Raw genomic sequence first — 19,544 nt, forward strand, 5'->3', positions numbered from 1 at the left:
CATTCATGCACTGTTTTAGCACTTTGATGACACTTTCACTTTTTGTCATCAATATCAACGCAATTGAGGTACTATCGAACTTACAATTTAAGAAAAATATAGCCACAAGCCCTAAGAAAAATAGGTACTATAGGCACGTTTGGCTAGCTATGATAAAGGTTATTTTGTACCCAGGTTTCTAGGCGCACTTCTGCATATGAAAAATCTCTCTATACACAGATTATATATTGCTGTTTAATGAAGTATCAGATTGAATTGTTTTTAGAATTTTCATATCTTTGTATACATATTATCACTAATATTTTGTCATTTTTTAATAATTGTGTTTATTATATTAATAGAATATGACTATGACTATATAACTATTACTATTGACCAAGCTTATCCTCTTTTCGACCCACCCGATTGAATTTTCCTAGTAAAAAGAAAATATTTTTTTCTGTGTGACTGTTTATCATGGTTTTCTTGATTCTTTATGCTCCCCAGGTACACGATGAAGGGGATACCCATCATTTTGCTCTAATGCTTGGAGATTCTCTCCAGGTTATAAGATTGTTGATATACTGCTATGTTTTATGTCATTTTCTTGTCTTGTATAGTTGGTTTTTAGTTTGTCCGTTTTACCTTTAATTTTGTAACCATAATGATTGCCTATCTCTACTCATTCATTTGGCATGTGGAAATTTGGAACTTTTAGATACATTGTGGTGCTTGCTACATTCGTGATGATCGTTTATTTTGATAATGCATGATTGATAAGATCACAACTATGTATGTTTATTAACATGAGCTTTTAGGAATGGAAAGCCAGTTAATGGATTGAAAATGGGATGAGTGAACTGACAATAATAACATGGAATGTAAAGGGTTTAAATTGCCCTTGAAAAAGAAGAAAGGTGATGGCGCGGTTGTGGACGGCAAAGGCAGATGTAGTGTTTTTACAAGAAACACATTAAACCGTTGAAGCTAGAAAATTCCTGACTAACTCAAGGTATCATAGAGACTTGTCCAACCATTTTGTTTAGGAAAGGTTTGCAAATTGAGATGGCTATGGTAACAATGAATGGGGCAGGTCGAATAATTTTTGCAGACATAATTTACAATGAGAAGATGATCACATTAGGGTGCTTTTATGGACCGTTTTCATCAGTGAAGGACTTCTTTGACGGAATTTCAGGGCTATTACATAAGATGCATGGGGAAATAATAATTTTGGATGTGATTTTAACTGTATTCACAATCATAGATTAGATAGAGTTAGTTCATGTAGATATACAAATATGAATGCATGTAAAGAGTTTGAGGTTTTTGTTCAGAAATTTGACCTGGTTGACATATGGAGAGAGGTACATCCATCTGTAAGGGAATATACATTCTTTTCTCTAGTTCATGACTCATTCTCCAGATTAGATTATATATTGTACACTAAAAAAAATGATAGATAAGACTCTTGATGTGAATATTAGAGAACAGGAAATTTCAGATCATGCAATGGTTGATCTTCATTTAGAGATTGTCAGGGAGGTACCACCTTTTCAAAGATGGCGCTTGAAAACAGGGATATTGGAGGTAAAGGATGTGGATGAAGAGATTTCGTCAAGTATAAAATTATTCTTTGAGGAAAATGAAGGGTCTGCAGACTCAAAAATAATGTGGAACAACTTTAAAGTCACGATAAGGGGACAATTGAATCACAGAACTTCACGCCTCAGGAAGAAGTGTTTGGGTGAGCTGAATGCACTTGAAGCAAAACTGTCAAGTCTACCGCAAAAGTATACACAATTGGGGAAAACCAAAGATAGGTTAGAGATAAATCATGTCCAAGAAACTTTAGCAAGTGTAACCAACTTGATGGCAGAATGGGGTCTTTTTTTCATGAGACAGAAATATTGGGAAGGTGCATATAAGAATGGGCGATTATTGGCTAATAAATTGAATGGGATGGGGGGAAGTCATTTGTTCAAGGAATTGATAATGAACCTGGCCAGCTAGTGTGGAAGAATGTTGAGATCTGTAAGTGCTTTAAAAAACTTTATAAGACATTGTATACGGAGGAGGTATCTGTCTCGCAGCCAGATTTGTAGGGATTATTTGAATTTATAGATATGGCCAAACTGACATCGGAAGATAATACGTCTCTAGAGGCTGAGATTGATGTGAGTGAAGTTTTATTGGCGTTTGAACAGCTCAAGGTGGGGAAGTCCCCAGGATTAGATGGCCTACCAGTAGAATTTTATAGGAAATTTGATACACTTCTAGCTCCTATCTTATGTAGGCTATTTCATTCTTTCGTGGAGGAGGGGGAAATGTGCTAGTCGATGAGTGAGGCCATGATTACGCTTATCCCCACGGTAGAGAGAGACAATAAAAAGTGTGGCAATTACAGGCCAATTGTAACGCTCACCTGATTCCCACGGAGGCGCTGATCCCGGCTGGGCTGCTATCGTTTCTTCAATTGAGAAGCGTAGAGCTCGGACGACTCTCAGGACTGGGCTTCCTCTTATCGAATGTCTGACTTGCAGGGTAAGTTTTCTGCAGGTGGAAGAAAAAGGGTTAATCACCGTTTGATGGGATTCCTTCTCCCACCAATCGCCAGTTTCTCCCACAGCCTAGCTTTCTACTTGTCTCGGCGAGCTCTCACCTTAGGCGTATAAATGCTGGGCTCTCCATCCTGCGACTTATGCAGGGGTGCGTGGGTTCCAGTTACGTCACTGGAGGTCCTCAAAGTCTTTTGTGGCCTTAGAAGTGGCACAGGTGCTGAGATGCCAAAAGGAGATGCCGCCGTTACTGCACGAGCAGATGCCAGTAGGTATAAAGAGTTTATAGTCTTGAAGAGATGGGCACCTTTAATGAAGTCTTTGCATTGTCTTTTTCAGGTGCCTGGATGCTGAGGGCGTGGTCACTGAGAGCGCGACACGTGCGGTTGTTCGTAGGTATGGGAATTTCAATGACACCTCAATAATGTCCCTTGTTTTCTGTTTTCAGGTCTTAAGATGTTGCGGGCGTTGTTCGTCCGTTGCCGTTGCACGTGCGAAGTACGCAAGTATAATGATCTGTGACCTTATTATAGCACCTCTAACAATGTTCTTTTCTTATTTGCAGGTGTCGGGACCTTGCAGGCGTTTTCCCAGTCGCGGATGCACGTGGGGAAACACGTAAGTGTTAGGCTTTCTTGCAGTCTTTAATGGCACTTAAATAATGTCTTTTCTTGTTTTCAGGTGCGGGGCTGCTGCGGTTGAAGAGATCGTAATACGCGCACAAAAGCAGGTAAGAAAAGTAAATGCGGCCGCCTTCACCCGATTCCTACTTAACAATGTTCTTTGTCTTTACAGGTGCCGTTAGGCTGCTGAAGAGAAGGCCGCGAAGAATCCGTGAAAGCACAGATGGATCAGGTAAGCGAGCGCGGCTGCGAACGTGTTGCAACTTGCTAACCTTATGTTTCTTTTGCTTGCAGGTTCTGCCGGTGTCTGGATTCCTGGATGGTAAGTATAGTTCTCGTGTCTTTCTTCCACAGGTTGCTGAGCTGAAGATGGAGATGTCACTGGAATGCTGGAGCTGACTCGGTGAGCGTCCTGCTGCAGATGCAGAATAACGCGAAGCACGTTTTCCCAATCGGGTGTGGTTTAAATAGTGTTGGAGTTATTGGGTGTCTTCTTCCTCAGCCTCGCCCAGGTAAAAGAGTTCCTGTGTTCCAGAGCTAAGGAGTGGCACCAGCCCCACCCAAGTAAGAAAGTAGTCCCAGTTCAGGGAATAGTTCCTCCCAGCAGAAAGCTGGGGACTTCATCCTGCCAGCATTTGCAAAGGTGAGTATGCAGCATGGTCTGCTACAGGTAGGTCAACCCAAGCACCTTTGCAAGAATTATGAGCCCGGCGCCCCTGGCGCTGGGACTCAGGTTCCTTATGAGCCTGGCGCCAGAGGTGCCAGGACATGGTCCAAAGGGCCCCAATAGGGGTTTGCTGGAGCCGGGGACGAGGGTCGTGAGCCTGCTTCCGGGAATGTTGGGCTTGACTTGGCTTCTCGGGAGCAGTGCTCATGACACCAATATCCTTACTGAATGTGGATGTAATAATATTTGCTAAAATAATGGCAAACAGGCTGGAAAAGTGTGTTGGGTAAATAATCCATGAATCGCGGGCAGGGTTTATGAAAAATAGATTTGGATATCATAACATCAGAATGCTTGTTGACATAATAAGTCTACATCGGAATGAAAATTCAAACACAGCATTGGTCTTTGTGGATGCTGAAAAAGTGTTTGATAGAGTAAACTGGGCATTCTTGAGATTTACAATGGGGAAAATGGGATTTGGAAGCAAATTTGTTGGAGTGGTTCATTGTCTTCAGAGTGTGGTGAAAGCACGTATTTGGGTAAATAATGACATCTCTGATGCATTCAATCTAACAAGGGGGACAACACAGGAATACCCTTGATCGCCATTCCTATTTAATATTGCATTGGAACCATTGATAACTTTAATACATAAGGAACAGAGAATTAGTGTTTTGATGATTGGGCTCAAAGAAATGAAAGTACTTTCATGTGCTGATGACATGGTGGTAATTCTTTCAAACCCGGAGGGTGGTAGTGTTAGGCTTAAAGAAACTTTTGAAAGAGTGGGTAAATTATCGGGACACAGGGTAAATTTGTATAAGACGGAGGTGTTTCTGCCGTCTTTGTCCTGCATGAGAGGAGATTTTTGGGATTGTAAATGGTCTGAGACACATGTAAAGTATCTGAGAGTCTACCTAATTAAAGATATAAGAAATATAGTTGGATTTAATGTGGCAAAACATGTGGAAACTCTAAAGAGATATAGGAAAATGCAAATGACTGGAACTAGGGATTTGGGCAAAGATCAATGCAATTAAAATGTCACTTTTACCCAAAGTTCTCTATGTTATGCTTCAATACCCCTAAGCTGCTCAAAAAAGAAAATCAAGGAAATAGACCAAGTTTTTCAAAACTTTCTCTGGGGAGAAAAGAAAAATGCAAAGATTCCAAGATTTATTTTGTTGCGTGGTAATAAGGAGGAGGGATGAGGGTGTTTGATACCCGGATTTGGTTAATTATTATAGAGGGTTCATACTAAAAAAGGCGGCTGTCTGTGACGCCAAAGGCTGAGTGTGAACCAGCTTGGTTGACAATAGAGAGGGATAGTCTTTCCCAATTTCAGTTGGATAATATTTATTCAGTAGAAAAGTTGCCAAAGTGGGCCGCTAAATTGCAGCCCATTACAGTGACTAGAGAAATGAGGTTATGGTGGTTAATTAACTTTATTCAGAATTTATATCTAAATTATAAGGCATCTATTTGGTGCAATCTTGGTCTGAGGATCGAAACAAGACCTTCAATTGGCAAAGTTGGATTTCAAAGGGGATTCTAAACATAGGGGACATAATGCGTGATGGGCGACTTCTAACATTCGAGGAACTACAAGGGACTTTTCATTTAGAAAATAGAGAAAAGAATAGAATCAGAGAAATTGAGTCTCTTTTCAATCAGAGATTAAATATGTTGTCTATGCCATTGGAGAAAGAACCGACGGGTTGTGCTATTTACCACACATCACCACGTATGGTTTCCACATATCTAAATCTCATGCCAATGAAGAGTTTCGCTATTGATTCATGGAAGAAATTATTGGAAAAATGGGAGGAAGAGTTGGCATGTACAATTACAGAAGGGGAATGGGGACGTATGTGGCAGGTGGGCTATAAGAGTAAATTAGATCTCAAGTTAAGACTTATACATCAGAAAATCTTTTGGGGGGCGACTCAATTGGACACCAGAATGTACGTGCAAATTGGGGCTGATGGATAGCAACATATGTTGGGGATGTAGAAAAGAAAAAGTGACACTTATTCATATGTTACGGCACTGCTCCCAAACGCGGAAATTCTGGAGTGAGGTGCTGGATAGATTGGACATGATTTTATCAATACGTTTTCCAAGAATGCCATTGCAGGTTTTGCTGCTATCGGATAGTGGATGATGTAAAACTGCTCAGTTGTTTGGGAATTGGATTGACAAAGTGCTTGTGATAGCAGCAAAGCAGGTTTTGAAAGTGTGGAAAACAATGAAAAAGCCGCAAATTGAGAGATGGATAAATGACATACTGGTATGGTCTAATTTTGAGCGAGTTATGTTTCAGAGGCAGGGTATACAGACAAAATATTTTGATCTTTGGACACCCTTTACGAACTTATATGGTTCTTAAGTGTTAGATTGAGTTATGAGCATTTTCAACCAATTTGGAGTTTGAGAGAGATGGTAATCTTATCCTTTTTTATTTGTTTTTTTATGGGTTTTTTTGTTCTGTGTTCTTGTCTAGTGCATAAGTCGTTTTTATAGTTGTGTTAACATTATCTAGGAAGGAAAAATCTTGTCCTATTGTCCTAATGGGGTTAAACGTATAACTGATTCAACAGGGTGAAGGATGGTTTACTGGTTACTGATGTAGTGAAGTATAGTGTATCAATCATATTGTTAAAATAATTCATCGTAGTATTCTTCCATATGTTTAACTTGAAAATACTAAATAAAGATGATTAAAAATGTTTTATTTTTTTTAAAACACTTTCTCTGTGGGTCAGCGATAAAAACTCAGGAGTAGCTAATTGAAATGGTTAACTTAGAACAGTTTACCAACTTGTTACTGCCATTTCTACAAAAAGCTGTATTACAATTAAATCGGCCCACCCTTAGCATGGCTATCGAGACTGCCCAAAATCAATCGAATGCAGTAAAACATTTCCATTTCTTATATAAAAATGAAGATAGAAAAGGTCAAAAACCAACCTACCCTTCGCAAAACCTGATATTAGAACGAGGAGGACTCTCTAAAACCCCAGAGTGGATCCCAAAAGAGAAGGTAGAAATTAAAAAAAACTGATATTAAGAGTAAGGAAGAGCTAAGGAGAGAGGAACCCAGAGGAATTAAAACATGACCACCCATCTGCTTCTCATGTAGGGAGACTGATCATTTGGCCCAGCATTGTCCCAGAAATCAAAAGGAGGATCCTACGGAAATAGGATGCCTAAGAGGAGAGGAATGGGAAGAACAAGAGGAAGGTCTAGAAACATATGTTTATGTCAATCCTCAGTTGAGTTACATATGAGAGAGCTCTGGTAAATGGCAAAGTAGTGAGAGCATTAATTGAGTGTGGTGGTAAACAAACCGCCATAGAGCTGATTTAATCACCCTGCCAGATTTAGAACATGCAACCATGGTTAGAATCACCTGTGTACACGAACATAACAATATCTACCCCCAAGTACCGCTGTACATTAATATCAGAGGGGAAACTCGGCTAGTGTCATCATCAGTCATTATCCCTGGACTCCAGATAGTTATTATAGGGAGAGACTTTGCAGAATTCTCCACCCTTCTTCAAGAACCTCCTTTTCCATACAGAGAATTTACACCTCAAGATTGGTGGAAATCTGATTTCTATTCCCAGACATCCCCAGGAATTGAATGGATGGAAACAAACCCTCATAGAGACATTGTGGGTATCAAAACCCCTCGATCCCAGTTTATAGGCTACTCAAAAAGCAGTAAGGTTAACATGCAACCCCTACCAGCAAAGCCAAAAACAAACACCATAGACATACAAGAGTATCTGGATAGAATGTCCAATTGTCCTCTCCAAAGCCCTCAGACTACAGAACCTCGGAGAAGAACAAACCTATCCACCAGGCATAGGGGAAAGGTATATGAGAAACCAAAGGGTGTCTCACCCGCCAGTCCTCAGGGACTTGTCATTCAGGTGGCCAGGACATGGCCATCGCTTTTGGATCTAGTTCCTGGGGGTGGACCAGTGCGTGAGGATCACGTGGGTGAGGGCTCTTCGGGGACTGGGGGTGAGATAGCCGATGGTGACAAGCTGTATTTCCCCTTATTTTGTTTATCCAACCCATCCTATGTTTAGAATGCTCTGAGGTCCCAACTCCACCCCCTTTTTAAACAAACACTGGGCAGAGGAAGAGGGTGACTGATAGTAACAACATTAACTTTCACACATCGTACTGGACATGTCCCGCTAATCGGGTCAGGGGAAGTCAGGCACTTGATTCGAAGTGCATACACCTGATTCCAGTTAGCACTTCTCACACAAATAAAGGGCAGAATACAAAGACACTCTCTGATCAAGGCGGAACACGAGTACGAGCAGGGCTTCTGGGACCCAGGGACGAGAGCACTGGGTCAAATACCCCAAGAGTTCCCTAGTGGAGGTTGTTGCCTCCGACAGGCCACGAAAGACATGTGGAGAAGGCTAGATCCCACAAGTGAAGTCTGCATTGTGTTTCAAGGATGCCAGGGACCCTCCCGGGTGACCGGCAGAGTTGGGGAGGTGAGGCCAAGCCTGTAACACCAAATTTGACTCGTGAATTGGGAATTGCAAAACCAAGAAAAAGACACACATAGCCGGTGAGTTGGCAAGCAACCTGAAAGACTGGTGGGTGCTAAAGTTTTGAAATAGCAACATTTTATCACAAGTGAAGGCTGAACGTGTGAGAGTGAGGCTCGAGGAACGGCAGACCTGTGAATGAACTTTAAGGTAAAAAACAGCAGCAAAATCAGCGATACTAAGTAACGGAGTGGTCCGGCAAAAGGAAGAAGCCCACTCGAATGTCTCTGTGAAAAGTATATTGTTCGTAGCCATAAAGCGAAATAACATAAAAGTGAAAGAAAGAGATTTAACTCCTAGAGAAGGGGAGAGTGAAAGTTGAACTGTGAATTTTGAGTCAAAGTGGTCCTGCAGTGGTCTGGAAAGTAACCTACGCACATTTGAAAGTCTTCGACATCCGAAAGTGGTCCGAGCCTGACAAAGAGAGACCTGAAGTGAAATAAGCTTGGGAAAGCGAGATCCCCTTAAAAGTTTGTGTTGAACTTTATAGTGAGAGGTCTGAGCCCAGCAGAGGGGGGTCTACGAGAACTTTGTGGTGAAAGATCTGAGCCATAAAGATGGGGGACCTTTGTGAACTTTTTGGTTGAAACATTATTTTGAAGTCGAGAAAAAAGACTTAAACGTGGAAGGCCAGATGGATCTTGATCCACATTCTGGAACTGTTTATTGTGTCGGAAGCCGAGCCAGAGTGTGTCATCCTGCTTACAGGGACTGCCTTACTCTGTGAGGTCTAATGTGGGGAGGAGAGCTGGTTTAACACCTTTATACATTTGCACACTGACTTTTTCCTTTTTGCATACATTTCTCCTTTTTACACTTTTTGTATAAGAGATAGGGCAGTTATTGGGTTTTGTTAGCATAGGGAATTTTGATTTGACAGATTCCACTAGGACTGCGTTATTTATTATTTGATGGACAAGACTACTCCCATCTTAGTTACTGGGCAGAATAGGGGTTTCTCCAACCCCAACAATTTCAATAAAGGTTTTACAAATGTACCCATTGTGTCAGTGTCATACTTGTGATACCATGCCTCCCCTGCAGAAGTCAACATACACATATTTCATGTCCCCTATGGAGACACTCTTTGTGTTTAATGAATTTGCTTGAACAACTTGATCAAGTACAGTGATTGGGCTAGGTAATGAGCATTTTCCTGCAAGTTTTTGATCATCTCAAAAGGCAAAAGAAGTTCTGGTATCATGAAACAGCATTACACTGCAGGAAGACTACCCAAGCAATTTTTGTACATGATATGAGATTGTTTTGTTTGAAAATGTAATGTTAAAAATAGTTACACATTTTTTTCCAATCTAAGAGATGGATACTCTTCATTACATTTTGTAGATTCCACTGGGATTCCTGAAAATCACAAGAACGAGTATCCTTTCTGATGAAAGAATTAGTCAAAGCTGCGCTTAAGAACGTCCAGTATTTGAAGGCTCAAGTGAACTGAAACAAGTACATGTAGGGAACAGAGATCACCACCTATAGACGCAGGGTCATTTAAGAAGAAGGAATGTATAATGAATTTCAAAGGATGTGAATTATATGCACGCACATTATGTGTAGTTTTAAAATAGGTTTTCTATTATTTTTCTAATATTTGTTCACTATGGCTAAAACCAGTGTCTTTGGATATGTATGTCAGTTCCTTTGTTTAAATGTGTATTAATATCTATTTGTTTGGAACAGGTTCTAGCTGATTCCACATCTGTTGAGAATTCTATATGATGAGATCTGACATGGGAATTGTTTAACATTGAATATAAAAATTGTTTGATGTGTTTTGTATGACATTTTAGCTTTCATTGGAATAAATAAAATATTGTGACCCTGTGACGGTATTCAAATGGTTAATTTCCCTCCTGTGTTTCTTGTTTGAAACCAGGTTTGTTCGTCAGGGATAACAGGGAGGTTTTCTAGACCTGACTTTATCCAACATTGGATCGAAAGTCAACAATGTACCATCATCAAACAAATTCAATACACTTTTCAAATGAAGGAGAAATAATGACTAAGGACGAATTCCTATTATCATTTAACTGAAAGCACATTCGATTAGGCTAGCACATTCTTGTAAACTCTCTAGGGAGATCTTTGCTACATAAAATTATCATTGACATACATCAGGTGAAATGTCTTGAGTTTTGACAAGGAGTCATAAAGCATAACCCTCAAGTGAAACAGATGTGTGTAGCGCAGGGAGCTTTTCTTGCTCACTTTTGTGGTTTAAATTGATATTTAAACATTCGGCTGTTGGCAGGCTATTATAAACCAAAATACTATGAATTAAGAGTATTGCCTTTAACCACCACAATCTACATTTGAAGGATATCGCAGATCATTGTGATTTATGCATGCATTCAATAAAACAGTACCACAGACCTTTTTGACCTTTGTACTAACACTTACCTCAGAACATCTATCTTTGATGTCCTCCAGCTCCTTGTCATCATCCCAATCCTCATTTAAGTTCAGAGTGAATGGATGACCGCCTTGGGCCTAGGAGGAAGAACAAAGCTACTCAGATGAGTTGTCATTTTGAAGAAAAAAAGATACTTTCCATTTAGGTCTGCTTACAAAAAGCTTTAGCTCTCTTACAAAGCTCTTGTGTATATCGGACAGCCGTGGTGTCAATGAGCTGCTACATAAGGCATAAAGAGTAATTTGCCAAGACAATGGCAAGGAACTTATGCAATTGTGCTTTTAAAAGGTAAATTTGTTTCCATTCTCTTTATGAAGTGTTTTCTTTGGGTGCGTCCTCTAACTTTGGCGTTTACTCTTGGCTGCTGACCTCGGATAGTTTACGGATCTGCCACCATTACACCTCATTGCTGGCTCAGGTGTTCTCACTCCATCCAGAGCGCTACTCAGACTCCTACCTGTCTACTGCTGCCGCCTGTTATCTGCTGGCCCTGTCTCCCCAGTTTACCCGTCCACCTCCATTAGGTAAGCCTCCTTGTACTCACTCTCTGTTGCTCTGATTGTCATCCATTGCCACTGTCTGACATAACCATTGCTTGCCTTGTAGTGGTCGGGGGGTACTTCCGGCGTTCCTGGTTCCAGTCTGATGGCACTCTACACCTGTGGCCTCAAAGATTGCAAGGGCAGTGATCTTGCTATCTTCCCGTGCGGTACTTGGGGGCAGAGGTTCTATAATCTGCATGACCATCAAGTCAGAACAATATGGCATTTATAACACGCATGTACACAAGTGTTTCTTGGTGCTACAAGACAAGGATGGGAAGACATAGGGAGGACAAGACAATGGTCCTACTAGGCCTTGTGCCATTCGGATTGTGCAAGTGCAACTATAGAAGTGCACGGGAAAGGAGAGGGGGAAGTGCAAGGGAGAGGAGAGGGGGAAGTGCGATCAGGGCAGTATGGCTCTAAGTAAGTGCAACCAGGACAGCACGGCTCTGGGAAAGGGCAAGGAAGCAGGGGGGCTGTAGGGGTTACAGTTACAGCCCTAGGTGTGTGGTAGGCCAGGAGGCAGTGCTAGTAAGACTTGTCATGGAGGAGCCTGTTACCCAGTGAGACTCTGAGGGAACCAAGCAACCCAGTCAGCGCAGTAGATAGGTAAGTTAGCAAAGGAGCGATAGAGGAGAAAATTAGGGTCTTGAGCTGCTTCCGGGACTTACAGTGGTCCGGCTCAAGTTTGAGAGGGGCCGGGAGGCCATTCCAGAGGGGAGCGCCTGCAGAGGAAAGAGATCTACTCCCCACTCTCTGCCTGGAGAATGTCTCTAGAAGGAACGTATTTCAGAAGAGAGAGTTGGATGTAGTGCAGGCCCCAGCCCCAGAAAGCCTTTTGGATGATGCAGAGGGTCTTGAACTTGATCCTTGCAGCCACCGGGAGTCAGTGTAGAGGTTTCAGGGCTGGAGAGATACGATCCCTGGGCATGAGGCCAAGGATAAGTCTTGCAGTCCTGTTCTACATTAGTTGCAGGGGGCGAAGAGTAGAGGTAAGCAGATTGAGAAAGAGGCTGTTGCAGTAGTCCAGCCTGGAGAGAACCAGGGCTCTGGGGACAGTGAGCTTCTGGGAGAAAGTAAGAAAAGGTAAACTACCTCTGAGGAGGTGCAGCTCGAAGTGGGTCTTTTTGGCAAGGTCTATGATGTGAGGAGAGAAGGAGAGAGTGGAGTCGAAGATGACGCCAGGGTTTATTGCCTCATAGGAAGGCGAGGGTAGAGGGCCGAAGGAGGGTGGCCAGAGTGAGAGAGGGAAAGTGGGAGCAGAGGTCCCAATGAGAAGGATCTCCATCTTACTGGCTTTAAGGCAAAGATCGTTGGAGGCGTACCAATCCTGAATCACGGATAAACAGTCAGGAAAGAGCAAGGGAGGAGAGAAGGCTGGAAGAAGCCTGAAATAGAGTTGAGTTTCATCTGCATAACACTGAAATTTACAAGAGAAGGTGGAGACCAGGTGGGCCAAAGGACCAGATAGACATTCAGGAGCCAGGCTGAGAGGTTAGAGCCTTTGGGGACACCACATGTGGAGAGAGAAGTGGTGGAGAGAAAGGACTCAAGTTGGACCTGGGAGAGACGGTCCAGGAGGAAGGAGGTCAGCCACGCCAGGGTCTGATCCATGATGCCCAGGTTCACATGGATTTAGTTGTTCAGGGTGTTGAAAGCAGAGGAAAAGCCAAGGAGGATGAGGACGAATGTAGAGCTGGAGTTGAGGTTATAGAGCAGATCTTCACAGGTGTTCAGTAGAGCAGTTTACGTGCCTCTGACTGCTCTGAAGCCAGACTGATTGTCATGGAGCCAGCCAACAGATTCAGTGTGGAGGGTAAGCTGGGAGATGGGCAGCTTTTCCAGGAGTTTGCCCAGGAAAGGAGTGATAGAGATTGGGCGTTAGTTTGCTGGACATGTAGGAATCGGCAGAAGCCCTTTTTAGGAGGGGGTGCAAAAGGGAATGCTTGAGGAGAGAGGGGAAAGATCCAGTGGCAAAAGAGTGATTGCAGAAATCGCCATGGCTGGAGTGAGGGGGTAATGTGGTCCGTGATGGTCCTGGAGGAGCAGGGGAGCACCTGTTTGGATGACACTGTCATAGATCGGACTTGTCTAGAGACATTGTCAGGTGTTGTCAGAGCGAAGGAGGAAAAAGGAAGAGGAGGCCAAAGGGGGCCTGTGACAGTTAGGGCGAGAGGATGAGGAAAGCAACGAGAGGGTGTTCTGAGTTTTAGTGGTGAAATGAGATGCCAGAGCCAAACAGAGGGCCTGGCAGGGAAAAGGCGAGGTGGAGACTGCAGTAGGATTGGCCAGCTCCTTGCAGATTTTAAAGAGTTTGGCCGTGCTGTTAGAGGCCGCAAGAAACACGGCTTGGATATGGACCCTCTTCTTGGAGAGGACAGATGTCTGCATTGCCTTTGGAGCAAGCGGCAGGCCAGTTTGTCAGAGGATGTGCCCGAAGCCCACCACTTCCTTTCAGCCACCCTGTACTTGCGTTTCAGGGGGGCAAGGTCGGAATCGTACCAAGAGTTGTACTTGAAGATAGGCTTCAGATGGATTCTCATGACAGGGGCAGGGATGCCCAGAGTGTTGGAGATAGAAAGAAACAGGTTAGAGAGGGCTGTGTCAGGGTGTGAGTCAGCCGCAGGAGTAGGAGGAGCAGAGAAAGTATAGGCAAAGACATCCATTGACACTTGCTTCAGGTGCCGAATGACCGAGAAGCAAGGTGGCAGTGCTGGGGTAGGCTTTGCTTGAGGGATAAGAAGATTCAGGTGAGAGGAGAGCAAAAGGTGGTCAGGCCAAGAGAGAGGAGTGGTGCAAGGGTTAGAGAGGGGGATGTCTGAGGAGATGAGAACATCCAAAGTGGGTCCAGCCAAGTGTGTCAGACCAGAGGGTAAAGCCGAAAGGGAGAGAGAGTCGCATAGGTTGTGGAAGAGCCCAGAGGAGGGATTAGAGGCATCCAGGTGGATGATGAGGTCTCAGCGGAGAAGTTGAGAGGTTGAGTCAATGAGAGAAGAAGAAAGGTGAGCCCATTCTGATAGGAAGAGGGTGACCTGGCCAGGTGGCATGTAGATGGTGGCCGCCGTCAGAGAGAGGCCAGGAGAGATAGAGAGCCTGCAGACTAGGTATTCAAAGGAGGAGTAGGCCTACACAGGAATGACAGAAGCAGGGATCCACTGCCGAAAGATCAGGGCCACTCCACCTCTGGGCCATTTGGTTCTAGGCTCAGAGAGGATCTTGTAGCCCTCGGGGAGGAGAGTGTCAAACCTTGTGACAGAGCTGGCCGTGAGCCATGGCTCATTGAGAGCAAGGACATCCAGGTCAAGGTCTTTGAGGAGGTGGCAGATGTCAGAGGAATGTTTGACAGCAGAGCGAGAGTTGAGAGTAGCTATGTGAAGCAGGTTGCCACATTTGAAAGACTTCCAGGATGGGTTGCAGGAGTGAGGTACATCCAGTGGCGGCAATAGAAGGGCCCGAGAGTGGGCAGAGGCAGTAGACAGAGGTGGCATAGAGGCCAGAGAAGGAGGTGGGTGCCAGAGAGGCAGCAGAGCAGGAAGGAGGTGGCATAGGAGCCAGAGAGGTTTTAGGAGTGTCAGGAGAAGGGAGGAAATTGATGAGACACCGGATATGCCTATCAAAAAGGAAGACATTGGGTTGAGAGCCCTGGACCATGACGGCACCATTGAGATAGACATTGATGATGGTCTTGGAGGATAGGAAGGGGGCCACAAGGACCTTCCACCGGGTGCCCCAATTAATAGGAGAGGAGGAGAAAGGAGCGAGAACAGAGACCATATTGGGGGGGGTCCATAGGTCTGAACGACAAAGAGGATGTCGGTGAGAGTCTGTCTGGAGGAAGGGCTAATGTGCATATCAGCAATAGGGAGGCCTGAGTTGTAGATCAGGATATCCCTCTTCAACGTTTTCATTCCAGACTTAATGAGAGGGATAGGATAGGAGATAGAGTAGCAGTTTGAGAAGATGGGAGAGATTTAGAGCACCATAGGGGGTGCAAGGAGGCACGAGGGGAGAGTGAGGGAGGAAAAGAAGCACATCCCACAGCCGCGCACCACAGGAAGCAACAGAGGGGGAGGGCACCACAGAAGGAGGCACACAGGAGGCAACAGGCAGGCAATACACTACAGGGAAACGCAGGAGCAGTATGTACAGAAGACAGTGGTGGCAGGGGGGGGACAGTGCACTGCAAAAACGCCCAGATTTGAATTTCCTAAAAGGAGGGAAAAAAGGCCTAGTTCTAACACAACAGCAATGCAAAAACACCCAGATTGGAATTTCCTAAAAGGAGGGAAAAAACACCTAGTCCTAACACAATAGCAACGTAAAAACACCCAGATGCGAATGTCCTTAAAGGAGGACAAAAAAAGGCCTAGTTTTAACACAACAGCAATCAAGAAATGCGACTTTCCTGGAGAGAAATGAGAGATGGCTAAGCAATACAGTTCACTGAGATGCGTATGGGTGGTGCGATAAGAGAAATAAGAGTAATTGGAGGGTTGTGTCAGTTTAGTGGGGTGCAGTGATTGCTGCACCACCCCCCGCACCCTGGCCGCACAATACCTACCTTGTCAGTTGCAGCAGGTTGAGGCTGCAGTCTTCTTTCTTCCCCGGCAGACACCATCTTGAGCTGCTTCTGTGGGAGCTGTCCTTTGCCTCAATTTCCTTTGCCAAAGGGGGCTGACGGGCAATGGGGCTGCCCAAGGCACTTGACTTAAGGGCGCAAAAAAGCCCAATAAGAAAATGGGGTTGGCTGGGAGGCGGGCAAAGCAGGAACAAAGGCAGGAATGCGGCAACAGAAACAAAAAAGCAGAAACGTATCTGCAAGTATTTTCAAACAAGCACGAGCTCGATATGTGCAAATATCACCTTGTCGGAATCAGGCAGCTGCTACTAACAGCGCTGGGCCAACAGATATCACACTAAGATCCACCAGTGATTCAACACGGGTGGAAGGCTCAATCAGGCGGCAGGCTGGGAGGCGGGAAAAGGAGGAAGAAAGGCCACGAAGCGGCACAGAAGCAAGAAAGCAAAAAGGCATCCCCAAGTAATTTCAAACATGCAGGGGCTCGATATTAGCAATGCTCACCTCCTTGGAATCAGGCAGCTGCTACTAACAGTGTCGGACCCACAGATCTCACACTAGCATCCACGGGTGATTCAACACAGGCGCAAGGCTCAATCAGGCAGCAGCGGGTGGGGTGGGAGGCAGGCAAAGCAGGGGGAAGCAGGAAGAAAGGCTGCAATGCGGCAACAGAAACAAGAAAGCAAAAAAGTATCCCCAAGTAATTTCATATAAGTAGGAGCTTGATATGAGCAATGCTCACCTTGTCGGAATCAGGCAGCTGCTACTTATAGTAAATTAATCTCTGCATTATTTTATAGAAGAATTCTTTTTAATACAGATTATTTATGCAAGCCAGTGTAACTCAGGAGTGCACAACAGATGGACTGAGGCTGGTGGCAACCCTTCAGGCCATGACTTATGCCACTCGAAGCCAATGGAGTTTTACAAGGGTAGCCCTCTTTGTGGTTGTTTGATCTTTAAACTAAAAAAGAAATAAACTATGTTGGGAGTTAAAAAATGCTTGACACAACATTCTCCATAGGTGTTTTTCATATGTGGAAGTGTAACAAAATCACCAAACCAAAAGATGAACACATTTCCTTCTATCATAGTAGGCATTAATTCAATTGTAACTGTCAGGAAGGCATACGAACAGAACCTTCTGACACCTAGGTATGGGTTTATTTGAGGTAACACAAATAAGGTTGAGGCAAGGATTTACGACTTATAATAACATAAAACAGAAAGTATGCACGCCACCTGTTTTAGGATTTCTTCTGGGCACCTACAGACTCTGAAGTCTGGTTCTCTGCTGAGTCATAAGTCATGATAAGCATGGGAGTACTTTGGATTCCTCCTTCTGAGGCTAGGGGTTGGGAAAACATCCAAGTGGACCAAGGGCAGTCTAAACAACATATAAGGAACAAAGGGCTCTGGGACACTCATTGGGAAACTGTCCCTCAAGCACTCGATCGAGGTAGTTTAAAGTTGCAGTGTCCACTTCCCGTCCCCGATGTCTTGGTTTGCAGAGTTGACCAACTTTCTCTCCGGTCATCGTCCACTGTGGCTGTTGTCCTTTTTGTTGGCCAAAACTCTTGGATGGTTTGGGCATTCAAAGTAGTATGGCAATCCCATCTTGCCCAAGGCACAGACGAATTCGCTGATAGGAATCCCCCACCAGGATTGGTTTGATTAGGGTTTCAAGGCCCCTTAACTGTGACTCAAGCTCAGAAAGTGTCTTTACACTGCTGATGGGCTTTCTCCTGCCAACAATGTATGGGTTATATCTCTCATCTAGCTTTCATTCTTCTCACTCTCTCGCTTTCTGGATTTCACAAGGGATTGCTTAGCTTTCATGAACTTTTAGAGAGTAATATGGGTTTAAACCTGATTTTTAGAAAACTAGAGGGATGGGTTTATATTGTCTGCTGGAAAAAGTGTTATCTATCTTTTGCTGAAGGCTACATTTTGAAGTCATGAAAGGTATGTTTAAGCTCAGTTGGCCTTAAATAAAATCGTACCTAATGCTTCCATGATCTAGATTGGTCAGCCATGTTTGAACCCTGAGCATACTAAGGAGATTTAACATGGATTTTTAGCAAATGTAATACAACTTCATTGCTATCAGGAGTTATTAGCGCTGGCAGACTCTCCTGACTAATATTACACTTTCTCTGACCCTTAGATTTAGTACTGATAGGGTCAAAGATGCAAATAACTGTATAATATTAGATTATTTTTCTAGTGCCAATGGGCAATTAAAGGAATATCCCTTGAGGAGACTGCTATACAGTTTCCCTTTAGTATGTTTTTTGGAGCTGCAATTTTATATGTTCAAGATGGTTACATGTGATTTGAACGAATGAAAAAATAACGAATACAATTTTAACGAAGAAAAACATATTGTTTTATTTTTAAAATGGGGGGCCTACCCCCGAATCACCCCTTTTCGTCATGTTTACAACCCCACTCCAAACCTCCCACACCTTTTAACCCTTTACCCCATCACCCATATATATATATACATATACATGCTGTGCATAGGCCGACATCTAGTGGAAGCTGCGGAGTATTACAGTTTGTTTTTCGAAACTTGAAAATGGGCGTCGACACAGGCGTGCCAGTAATACTATCCCTAGTGTGACGTCCACTGTACCCAAGATCCCTCACGTGTCTAGGATCCTCAGATTGTATTTTTTTTCTGACATGAGGAAGCATGAGGAGTAGCGTGAGTACAGATAATCCAAGCAGATAGACAGAAAGGTAAGACTACAAGCAATCATGCGCCTTCTCTCGGAGGGGAGGAAGGGTGGGTCGCATGTGAATCTAAGCAGATACAAGCATCAGAAATACGATTACGGTGAGTAAGGAACAAGTTACTTACCTGTAACTGTTGTTCTCCAGCATGGGTCTGGCATGGATTCACATGCTCATGAATATTCCCCGTCGTCAGGCTGGGAATCCTCGGTAAAGAAAAAACCAGTATCAGTTTCGTTTCTGATCTGTCTTTCGTAGTAATAACCAATCACTGGTCTCTGCGTCATACTGACCACAGCCAATGACTGCCCTCTACCTAAGCACCGCCTCTGGCAGCCATCTTCAGATTTGGAAGCACGTGAAGTGGCAGTATGACCAAGTGAAGAGCCGCAGAGGGGTAGGCGGGAGGGTTCGCATGTGAATCCATGCCAGACCCATGCTGGAGAACAACAGTTACAGGTAAGTAACTTGTTCCTTCTCCAGCATGGGGTCTGGCATGGATTCACATGCTCATGAATAAAGAATACATAGCAGTACACACATGCACAACCACGGGAGGTGGCAAAGGCTCAACATTAAGCATCACATCAACTCAACATTAAGCATCTTACCTCCTCACCAGGCTCACCTCAGGCGAACAGGTTGCGCAGCACTGCTTGGCCGACCCTGGACTCCTCCCTGGAATCCCGGTCGACGCAGTAGAATTTCGTGAAGGTGTGCGTCGACCTCCACGTAGCAGCCCTGCATATGTCCAGCAGGAGCACACCAGATAGGAACGCCGTGGTAGCTGCGATCGCTCTGGTGGAATGGGCTCTCGGACGGCCAGGCAGCGGTCGGTTT

At 44.1% G+C, this 19,544-nt stretch overlaps 1 protein-coding gene across 1 annotated transcript in view; it reads right to left on the minus strand.

Moving 5' to 3' along the window:
* Positions 1-19,544, minus strand: part of LOC138568750 (uncharacterized) — an 810,508-nt gene that overhangs the window by 220,303 nt on the left and 570,661 nt on the right. The window contains exon 8 of the mRNA XM_069646535.1: positions 10,829-10,918. Coding sequence (XP_069502636.1) covers positions 10,829-10,918 — 90 coding nt within the window. The remainder of the gene's footprint in view (positions 1-10,828; positions 10,919-19,544) is intronic.

The sequence above is a fragment of the Ambystoma mexicanum genome, chromosome 2q (assembly GCF_040938575.1).
Source record: "Ambystoma mexicanum isolate Mex_15411 chromosome 2q, UKY_AmexF1_1, whole genome shotgun sequence".
Taxonomy (NCBI): domain Eukaryota; kingdom Metazoa; phylum Chordata; class Amphibia; order Caudata; family Ambystomatidae; genus Ambystoma; species Ambystoma mexicanum.